This window comes from Myotis yumanensis, unplaced genomic scaffold (genome assembly GCF_028538775.1).
Source record: "Myotis yumanensis isolate MYYU_CA2020_CCGP unplaced genomic scaffold, mMyoYum1.0.hap1 SCAF_3, whole genome shotgun sequence".
NCBI classification, from domain to species: domain Eukaryota; kingdom Metazoa; phylum Chordata; class Mammalia; order Chiroptera; family Vespertilionidae; genus Myotis; species Myotis yumanensis.
Window position 1 is genome coordinate 111452747 of NW_027223754.1, and position 10802 is coordinate 111463548.

At 45.6% G+C, this 10802-nt stretch overlaps 1 protein-coding gene across 1 annotated transcript; it reads right to left on the reverse strand.

Moving 5' to 3' along the window:
* Positions 1 to 290: 290 nt before the first annotated feature.
* On the reverse strand, positions 291 to 3869 carry LOC139005199 (phosphofurin acidic cluster sorting protein 2-like). Its single transcript, XM_070407530.1, is given in 5 exon segments — positions 291 to 1798; positions 2294 to 2404; positions 2486 to 2677; positions 3079 to 3080; positions 3238 to 3869. Coding segments are annotated over 5 exon segments (2373 nt in total). The 5' UTR covers positions 3798 to 3869.
* Positions 3870 to 10802: the final 6933 nt, after the last annotated feature.

Genomic DNA, 10802 nt, shown 5'->3' on the forward strand with positions numbered 1-10802 from the left:
AATGTTGGGCATCCTGAGGCCAACACACATCTTCCATGATGCTCCAGCTCAACACTGCCCTCCTGACTCCCACCTGCCAGAGCGTTCTGGTTACTGAACAGAGCAATGAGGAGCTCTCAGTGAGGGGCAGCCCCCTTAGGTTCCAGGATGTGAGTGCATTTGAACTCAAAATGGTTTCTCTTTGGGTTTCCAGTGTCTGTGACTGTAGTAAACTGAACTGTTCACAGAAAAGCAGCTGGGTCCTTCTGGGCTTGGCCAAGGCAGAGCGAAGGGTAGGGGGAGGGGCAGGGCTAGAAGGTGGAATTGTTGTGTCCGAAGATGCAGATGGGGAAGTGCTTGAGGTGGGAGGACCACTGGGCTGCCAGCTGGAAGAACGTCACATTGTCCCACTCCACGCCATCGATGACGACTGGCAGCATACTCTGCTGGTGCTTGGCCTTGCAAACCAGGCGACCAATGCCCTGGATGCTCTGGCTTTTGGACTCTACATCCTCGTCCTTGGTTTCCTTGGGTGCCTTCTTTTTCTTCTCCTTGGTGACCACTGTCATGGACATGGCCGGTGTTGCTGTGGCCTCACCATTGCGGGGCAGCCTGCTGACCTGGACAGACTGGAAGAAGCACTTGAGTGTGTTTTTGGCGGTAGGCAGGTCTTTCTTCTCTGCTACTCTCTTCATATCTATTGGCTGAGCTGCCGTCCAATAATCCACCTGCAGCTCCATCATCCCTGCATGGACACTCTGGCTGGTGGAGGACAGGCCCCCACTCATTGATGGGGGGGAGAGTGTGTTGGGTGAGGCCTTCCAGGTAGGGGACAGAAGCTCACTGGAGCATGAGGGGACCACATCATCTGAGTCTCCTGACATGGCTGCAGATGGCTCCACTCTTCCAACCTTCACTGCCCCCACAAAGGGGATGAGCTGCGAGGACTTCTCATTGGGGTGCTGCTGCTTAGACATGAGCATGGCCTCTGCAATGGGCAGCAGGTAGACACAGTTGGCCCCCGCGAAGTACTCGGATATTCTTGACACAATGTCCTGTGTGTCCTGCAAGGTGTTCTGGGACTACAGGTTGTTGAACATGTCCCGCCAGTACAGGTCCTGGAAGAAGTTGTTGTAGAGGGAATCCATGGAGCCCAGGTAGCTGGCCAAGGGGTGGGAACCCAGCGGGATAACCAGGAAGCGCATGTAGTCTAGCCATTGGGGTGGCTGCTGGGACAGCTGTTCCACGAAGACCCGCAGCACAGCGCTGAAGTAGGGCTGTGCCCCTGCCACCGCCATCTTCACAGGCGTCAGAGCCTGGGAATTGCAGTTGCAGTATCTCTGCATCTGTGAGACGATGATGCTGAAGGCCTCCTGGACGTCATCTGTGGAGCAAGTGCACACCACGGGCAGCGTGTGCCCCTGCAGGATGTCCGAAAGTAACTGGCCCTGCCAGTTGGAAGTGTTGACCAGGATGATGTTCTCGGGCATCTTGTCCTGGGAAATGAGGATGTTGTTGAGCTGGTCACACACAGGCTTCCTGAGGATCTGCCCCTGGCTCTGCGGGTCTGGGCTCTCGTTGTCCAGTCTGTTGACCCACTCATTCAGGGCTGTGTTGCAGCCCCGGTGGCCAGCCTGCTTCCTCTTGGGCCTGCTGGAGGCCATGACTAGAGACTTGGTGAAGCACACTATGGATGGCAGCTTCTTGGTGAACCAACGCTGGGCAGAGGACCCTGCCTCCCGGTTGTCCTCCAGCTGTGCCAGCTGCTTCCCAGGGGAGCGAATTCTGTGGGCCATTGAGTCAGAGCCACTATCACTTGACATGCTGTCAAAGTATCGCCTCAGTTTGGGCTTTGGGGTGCTGGGGACACTGATATCATCCTCCATGTCTAAGCTACTGTCACTAGAGCTCACCACAATGTCATACCGACGGTCCAGAGCCTTCTCCACTTTGGGGACATGCCTCACAAGGGCCTGTTCTGAGAAAACGACCTTCTCCGACACTTGTGCCATGAGCATAGATGCCACGGCTTCCTGGTGGTAATTCTGTTGCCTGGTCATGCACCTCCTTCTTACTATCAGATTCCCTTTGTCAAAGTTATTCTCCTGGGACTGCCTGTGGACGGCACTGTAGCTGGCCGCCTGCTCAAAGAAGCTCTCAGATGTTCCAGCGGAGTCGTTATGCGAGGTTTGGGCCTTGGTGCTGGCCTGCATGGCAGTGGCCTCATGATCGATAGGCTGGCGGGACAGGGAGGCCATTCGAATCTTAGTGGTGGGTGTGCTGTAGGCCACAAATTTGGAGTCACTGTGGTTTGGCTGCTTGTCTCTCAGGGCCCTCGTGTTCTCAGGCAGGTGGGCCAGACTCAGAGGCTCCTTTTGGATCCTGGCGCCGTGGAGGCCCCACATCTCCATCTGTAAGCTGGAGTCTGACAGGTCTTCCATGTATGGCCTGAGCTTGGGATTGGGGCTGCTGAGGACACTGTGATTGTCTTTCATGTCTGGGCCGCTAGACAGGCCTTCGAAGTATGGCCCGAGCTTAGGTGTGGGGGTGCTGAGGACGCTGTCATCGTCCTCAGTGTCTGGGCCACTGTCACTGGGGTTCTGCAGCATGTCATACAGGAGGTTCAGGTCCTCCTCCACCTCTGGGACATGCTCCCCATGGTCCTGCTCGGGGTCCAGGACCTCCTCTGACACTTGGACTGTGTGCAGCCATAACAGGACTTTCTGGTGGTAGTTCTGTTGCCTGGTCAGGGTCCTCCTTTTGAATATGAGATTCCCCTCATCAAAGTCATCCTCCTCCTGGTCGGCGGTATGGTAGCTGGCCTCCAGCTGCGAGAAGAAGCTCTCACACTTGCACTCAGAGTAGTTGTCCGATGACTCAGCCTTGGGACTTACTTGCCTGGCGCTGTCCTCATGGTCGATGGGCGGCATGGACAGGGAGGAGATCTGGATCTTGTCCACCTTGTTGGTGGGTGTCCTGTGGGCCACAACTTCATTGTCGCTCTCACTTGGCTGCTTGCCTCCCAGGGCCCACGAATTCTCCGGCATGTGGGGCAGACTCAGAGGCTTTGTTTGGGTCCTGTCACTGTGGCTGCCCCACATCTCTGTCTGCAAACTGGAGTCTGACAGGTCTTCGAAGTATGGCCTGAGCTTGGGCCTGGGGGTGCTGAGGACACTCTCATCATCCTCCATGTATGGGTCACTTTTCCGGCGTTTCCCCATCATGTCAGACCGAAGGTCCCTCTCTGACACTTTGGACCTGTGAAACAGCGCCAGGACTTTCTGCTTCAAGTTTCCTCTTATTGATCGCTGCTGCTGCTTTGGCTTCCCCTTCTCCAAGTCATCCTTGTGCAGGTCCTGTCTGTGCTTTCCCCTGCAGCTGGCCGGCAGCTCAGAAAAGGAGCTCTCATCCTGCCCCTTGTAGTTACCTGTGGACTTGGCCTTGGGGCTGACCGGCATGGCACTGTCCTCGTGTTCGATGGGCTGACTGCACAGGGAGGAGATCCAGATCTCGGCCACCGCAGTGGAGGACTCCTTGACGCTGCTGCAGAGGCTCAGCATCTGGCCACACTGGGGGTTTCGCTGCATGACGTCAGCCATGTGGATGGCGCCCGTGGCCAGTGTCTTGTAGCCCAGGACGGTCCTGTTCTTAGAGCACTTCCTCTGCTCCAGCATGATCAGTAGCTTGTTACCTTTGCCCTTGAGGAAGTGGGAATACTGCAGGGAGAAGGTCAGCGCCAGGTCGGTCTGCACTGGCCCACTGCAGGGCAGCACAATCTCTTGGGACCTCAGGATTCCCTTAGAGTCCCGCATCTTCATGGAAATTACCACAGAGTTAAGATCCTTGGCCAGCTTCTTGAAGATCACTAGCTTCTTTAAAGTGAGACTACACACCCTGGGCACACAGCTGGCGCTGGAGCAGTCTACCTCCCAGGTAGCGAACAGGTTCTGGGGGACCTGTGTTTTGAGCACCGTGGACGTCCTGGCCAGGCTCACAGTTTGTGAGGAAGCTGAAGCTGCTGGCACCCTACTGGTCCTTTTCCTACTCAGGGTTGATGGTTTTTTCTCCTGTGGTGGGACAGAGGAGGGACATGATTGGTGGCAAGAAGTGGGGCATGAGTGACCGAAGGAGAGTGTGGCCACATGCTGGGGTCCAACCCCAGCGGGTCCAGGGTTCCCCAAAGGTGTGGACAGAGTCGGCGAAGAATGAATGACATGGAAACTGGTTTCAGTTCATCAGCATAGCGAGGTTCTCCCTCCAGGATCTCCAGCGAAGTTCTGGTCAGGATCTCCAACCAAGTTCTGGTTAGGATCTCCAACCAAGTTCTGGTGCCATGTTCTCTCGCTAGGTTCTCCAGCTAGGTTCTCCAGGTTCTCCAGCCAGGTTCAGTCGCCAGGTTCTTTAGCCAGGTTCTATCCAGGTTCTTTTGCCATGTTCTGTCTAGGTTCTCCAGTGAAGTTCTGTCGCCAGGTTCTGTCCAGGATCTTTTGCCATGTTCTCTGGCTAGGTTCTGGTTAGGATCTGACGAGGATCTGATGAGGATCTGATGTTTATTGTCTTGTTACATCCGTATTTATACCAGCCGATTTTAATCCTGTCAATTTCTATTACAAAGGTTAGGGCGTTTCTTATCTCCATTCCAGGGAGTAAAGATTATGTAGCTCAAGCATGATTGTTTGTAGTTAAAGTGATTAACTACCCGCCTGGCACTTAGTTAAGGAGTTTTATCCCCTCCCTAACTTCAGGGGAAAATCCCTACCTGGGAAAACCACCTTTCTCGGAGAGGTGACCTTGGTTAAAACACATAGCACCAAGAAGGTGAGCAAACATATTAAGAACAATATGCCATATATGCCAGGTCCCTTGAAACAGCAAGGATGGACCGGCTCCCGGCAGCCACACAAAAAGTGGACACTCGCTAACCCATGATTAGGTCAGGGAAGGCCTGGGTGGTGGTCTTTTAAACTCAGAGACCTAAAGTTATCACAAAGGATGTTCTGAAGTTAAAACTTTTTAACTAAAAGCTGTTTATGGTGGGTCGCTGGGTCCTAGGCTGGAATCTTCTCTAAAGATTCTTTACCTTAACTGAGCCTATCTACTGTCTTTTGAAATCTATAAGAACATAGCTTTGGAATGTCAAAGGAATTTTCCTTGTTTTGGACACTCTGTGCTCTGCGAAGACCACAAATCCCCTCATTGTTATTGAGTTCATTGTTGGCTGTTCTTTCCTATATCCACCTATGGGAAAGAAGTATGTGTCTATCATTTTACTTTTTATCCAATCTATCACCAGTGGGTTTCATGCAACCCACATACATCTCCACTTCTGATTGTAATATCTAAAATAAGGCGAAAACTGCCATTCTCCAGAGCATTATTTCAATCCATTGAGATTTTGATTCAAGGAAAATGACAGTTTGGCTCAGATAAAATCTCAACAATTGTTCACAGTTTTGAATGCTTCTTACATTGACATTTACTTGGCACAATGCAGCAGGATCCCAGAAACTCTCACCCAGCACCACCCGGCTGACCTACACCTGGTGCTGGCATCCAGCAAAGGGTCCTTTGACGCACCAGTTCCCTGCCTGTCGGGTGAACTTGTGAGAGTTGTCTCTTGGATTCAGGACCTTCCCTTGCTTGTGCTGCTGACTTTATTTGAGCCATATTTTGTAATACTCTTGGTGGAACTAAGGTTAACAGTTGACAGGTCCCAGGCTGAGGAGAGACAATAGGGAAAATGGGACTGGTTTTTACCCCTGGCTTTTCTATAGGATTTGCCTTTTGAGAGTCTGGGCAAACACCTTAGCTGTATAAGTGAGAGCTGATCTTGTTTAGCTCAGAAGATAAAGGGGAAATCCTCCTTCCTGCAAGAATCTCAGATGTTCTTATTCAACCGAGGATCTTTGCAGAGGTGTCAGAGGTCATTCCTCATGACATGCAGGAGCCCCATAGGGAAATTCCCAACAACTGCAACTAAACTAACTGGCTCTTCAGGGGGAGCACTAATCAGGTTTAGTCCACCTGCGCTGGTAGCCCTTCTGGTTGTTGTAGTCAGCAAGGAGAGACACTGAGGCACATAAGAGGGTTGAATGAGACTCTAGGGGAGTGAGCATCTTGCAGCTCAACCCATAAAGCAACAAACTTTAACCCACTACATAACACCCCTAGAAAATGTGCTGAGACTCTGCAGATACTAAACAACAATAAAAACAACAGCAACAAGCACACCTATAATTAACATGGGAAGTTGTGCCTCCATGGCTGGGAACTCCCAGACTCCAGCCCTCATTAATATTCCTGATAGGAAGCCTTGACTTGCAAGTGTTACAGAAATGTAAATGTAGGAAAATTTAACTAGAAAATATTAACTAGAAAATGGCCAATATAGAGTTGTCTTTGGGTGCCTAAATTAATTTTTCGCAGGCAAAACAAAACAAACAAACAAAAAACTAGAAAAACGCCGGACTGAAAATTAAACTGATTGAGTGAATAGGACGCATATCTTGATTTGGAAATTAGAAACTTCTAAGGAGAAGCACAGATAAATTCTCTTTAAAAAAGAAATGAACAAGAAATTTCAGAGATTATCTTCAAACTCTCCTGAAGCTAATACATGCTAACACCCCATCCTCCCCCTTCTATAGCACGTCCACTATATCTTTTGCTCTCTGAGCTTTCTTGTCCAGATGTGTTTCTTCCCTTCCCTTCTTCCTTCCCCTTCTGTCTCCTCCACTACCCGACCCTACTGACGTAAGGGAAAATGAGAATAGGAATTCTACCAACTCTTTGGAGAAAAGCTGCTCTCAGCCAGAGAGGAACCAGCAATCGTCCTCCATTTTCTCTATGGCCCTGATTGGTTCACAGAGAAATTTAACTGATAGAACATGTAATCCTGGCTATTCTAACCTGTTGCAATTAATATACTCCTGGTTTCTGGGAGCAAAAGTAAGAGAATTACTAAATAAGGTTTATAGAAAACTCCTATAGAGAAGCCTGCCCACTTGAGGGATATAGGAAACTGAAATAGGATTTAGAAAAAGGAAACAAACAAAAACAAGCATAGGGCTGCTCCAAGCATGTTTTTCCTTCTCACTGATACTTTGGGAGAATTTTAAATTATCATTATAAGGGAAGCCACTGCCTTAGCTAGTTTGGCTCAGGGGATAGAGAGTTGCCTGCAGACTGAAGGGTCCCAGATTTGATTCTGGTCAAGAGCATATGCCCAGGTTGTGGGCTCTGTCCCCATTAGGGGCATGATGATTCTCTGTCATCATTGATGTTTCTATCTCTCTCTCCCTCTCCCTTCCTCTCTGAAATCAATAAAAAATCTATTTAAAAAAAGGGGGAGGGCGAGAAGCCACTAAGTACCCTGTATATACTGAGGCTACTTTATTTGTTCTTAACAACACCCAATTAATTGCTTTCACCATTGGAATAAAGCTTCCCTACAAATGTCTGTTTTTTAATCAAAATCTGTTTCCTTCCAACTACGGAATGTTATGGGAATATATATGGTTTGCTTATCAAATCTTCCCCAATTCACCTGTTGAGTGGGGTTTTTTTCTTTTTAATGAAATCAGTGATGCTTACATATGCTTTTTCCAGAATAGTTACATATATATATTGAGAATAAGTGAGCCAAATACTGAACCAAAAGGGAAGTTAATGATTTTAAAGAAACCTTCCAGGAGGAAACTAACCTTGAGACTGACCAAATGTTTGCTAATCATTTCTTCTTCATTATTATCTTCCACGAGAGTCTGAGAGATGGCTTAACAGGGTGCCCACCCTACTCAGAATGCCCCAAACAGCCCAGAGACGTGCAGAGATGCCTCTAACACTTGGCTTGCTCATATGTCTCTCTAAAGAAGGGGAACCAGCCCACAGTGACTTGAGAGTCCTCTTTTGGGGTACATATTCACCAAATGGGAGAAACTTGATCCTGAGTCCCCCAAGAAAGAATCCAATCTTCTTTTGTTACATCACCTACCTGGTCCCAATATAAAGTGGGTAATAGAGAGGTTTGGCACCATTAACTTTAAGACTATCTTGCAGCTGGGACCTGTGTTGCCATTCCCAGGGGAGACGGACGGAGGATTCATATATCTGAAAGGCTTTATACCTCTCAGAGGTGTGTGCTTTCTGGAAACTAGAAAAATGTTCCCAAATAGAAAGAAACAATCCAAAAATGGACGAATGAATTTGTCAGTCCCTTGCCAACATTTGGGGGGCAACCCAGTCCCTGAGGTATTGAAAATGACTATCCTTGTTTTAGAAATGAAGTCTTCATGGGACCAGAGGTTTGGCTCCAGAAGCAATTCAAAGCCCACCAGGTCCTTTTACCTTCCCCAAACCTCCCCTATTCATTTCAGAGGCTTATAGATAATTGGCTTCATGCAACCAAAGTTCCAGAACCTTTGTAGTGAAAATACCTGAGTTCACCAAGACCTCTCTCTAGGCCATTTTTAAAAATACTAATCTCTGGAAGATATGTCTTATCTCAATAGAAAAAAAATACCTTACCCACCTACACTGATCACTTTAGCTTATTTCAACTATTTCTTTCTAACTTAGTAAGTTTTAATGAAAGTTATTAAATATCTACATATTTTGAAATAGCATGAAATACTGACACATTGATTCTAGACAAGTCTTAACTTCACCTGCTTTTGGGTTTTTTATTACAGATGGTCTGTAAAATGGATTTGGAGCTGTTGATGTAATGTTTTGTGCTTTGTTGAAGGTGTGTTTTTTGAATGTAAGAGTGTGATTAAAATATGTTCATCAACGTCAATCTAAGGAATGCTGGTTGTTCACTTGTGTGCTTATCATTGGAAATTAAGGCTCCTAAGAGTTAAAAGTTCCAGTTAGGTTGGAAGAAATGATGTAGTTGTGACAATAGAAGGCTTGAGGTATGGAGAGTCATATTTGAAGGAAAAGGGCAAATATAAGTTTCTCTAAGGATAGTTATTTCTTAATGGGTAGGAAGGTTTGTGAAAGTTGAGGAAAGGTTTGTAAAAGGGGTTATAGGCTATACAATTTTGTGAAAGTTTTATATAAAAATATTCTTGTATTTCTCTGCCAAAAATAGTAATTCAAATTATGTGTATAGTCTTTGTGTGATATGTGTTCATCTATGTGTTATGTGTGGTGAATTGACAGACTCCATATGATATTACTAGAATATAATCTTTTATTGGCCTAAAAAGATTAAATGCTTATGTATATTAAGGCGAATTCTGTAGTCTGGACAAAATATTTAATATTACAACTGTTTGCAAGTATGATTAATGTCTTTTAGAGTTAATACCCTAAGTCTGTGTTTGCTTTACTTAGATTTACAAAAAGTCCATGGTATAAGCTTTTGCACAAGTATATTTGCAACCTTCCCAAAGTTTCCATTTTAAGAGACTTTTTAAACAGAAGATGACTTTGAGTTCATTCCAATGGGCCCTGGCATACCTCAAGGATTTATTCTCTCTCCTTATTAGAGAAATGTGTTAATCTAATTTAGGACTAGATAACATGCTTGAAATTACCCGAGAAGCTTTACCAAATTAAAAAACAGACATAACTGTGCTATTTGTGTACATATATTTTTATTAAAATGGTTGTTCTAAAGATTTCAACCTGCCCTAGGAAGGAACGTACAAAGATTAAAAGAAAAGTTCAAGTAGGAAACTCTCTGGTGTAACAATGGTCTTGGTGTCAGCGACACCGGGCCAGCCAAGAGGGATGGTTCCCTGTGAAGGCATCTGGCAGTGGGACTCCAGGTATTTGCGGCACAAACATTGGAAGTTTATGAATTATACCCAGTTCTCAATACAAGAAGCCATGGACAATGTTTTAAACTCTTACATATTATTTGTTCTTTTTATATTGAAATTGTGTATTGAATCCAAATATATACATATACTTATATATTTTCATATTGTTATCTGTAATTTTATAGTAATTATTATTTTCCAAAAATTATTGCCTTGAAATGTTATAGTTTACCAAAAAAGCAGTTTTTTTTATCAATTGCATTGCAATCAAAACTATAACCATACCACTTTGTTGTGTCATTCATAGATATTGTTTTACTTTACTGTATTTTCAAATATGTTACATCTTTAGAAAAATCCATGAAAAGGACTCTTGACTTACTCTAAGTAACAGGTTTCTATGCAGGTCACATCTTTGAACTGAATGAAGATGTATGGAACTCTAAGGAATAACTGAATTTATGAAAATACTGGCAAATAATCAGGATAAACAACAAAATGGGTATGGCACTAAATGAAGAGAAGATGGTTATTGTTGTTATGACTCTGTTTAAAATACTGCTGATTTTTAAATTATTTTGTTTTCCAAATATAAGGAAAACTAAAAGCAGATATTCTACATTACTATCCATGACTCACTAAGGTTATAGGGAATGATATAGTGACATTCATTTCACAGTACTCCCAAGAGACAAAGACTTCAAAGACCAAAACTTACAACCAGGAGATTTTTGTTTATTGAAACACATTAATTAAAGACTCTCTCCAACCAGTTAAAAAGCTCTTACCTTATCAGTGGCCTAAACACAAATGGACATCTGTCTCTGACACTGGCCTCCATCCACCATGGAGACTGAAGACTTTTCAAGGATGAGAAACCACTGGCCATGGGGGCTGACAGCTATCCAAGAAGTCAACAAGGCCTGGAGGCTCACAAATTACTGCTGCTCCAACCTTGTTCTTCTACCTCCTAATTGTTATTGATTAAATGTACATCAACTGATTTTTATATTGTTATTATCCTCCTTATTACATATGAAAAGTTGAATTTGG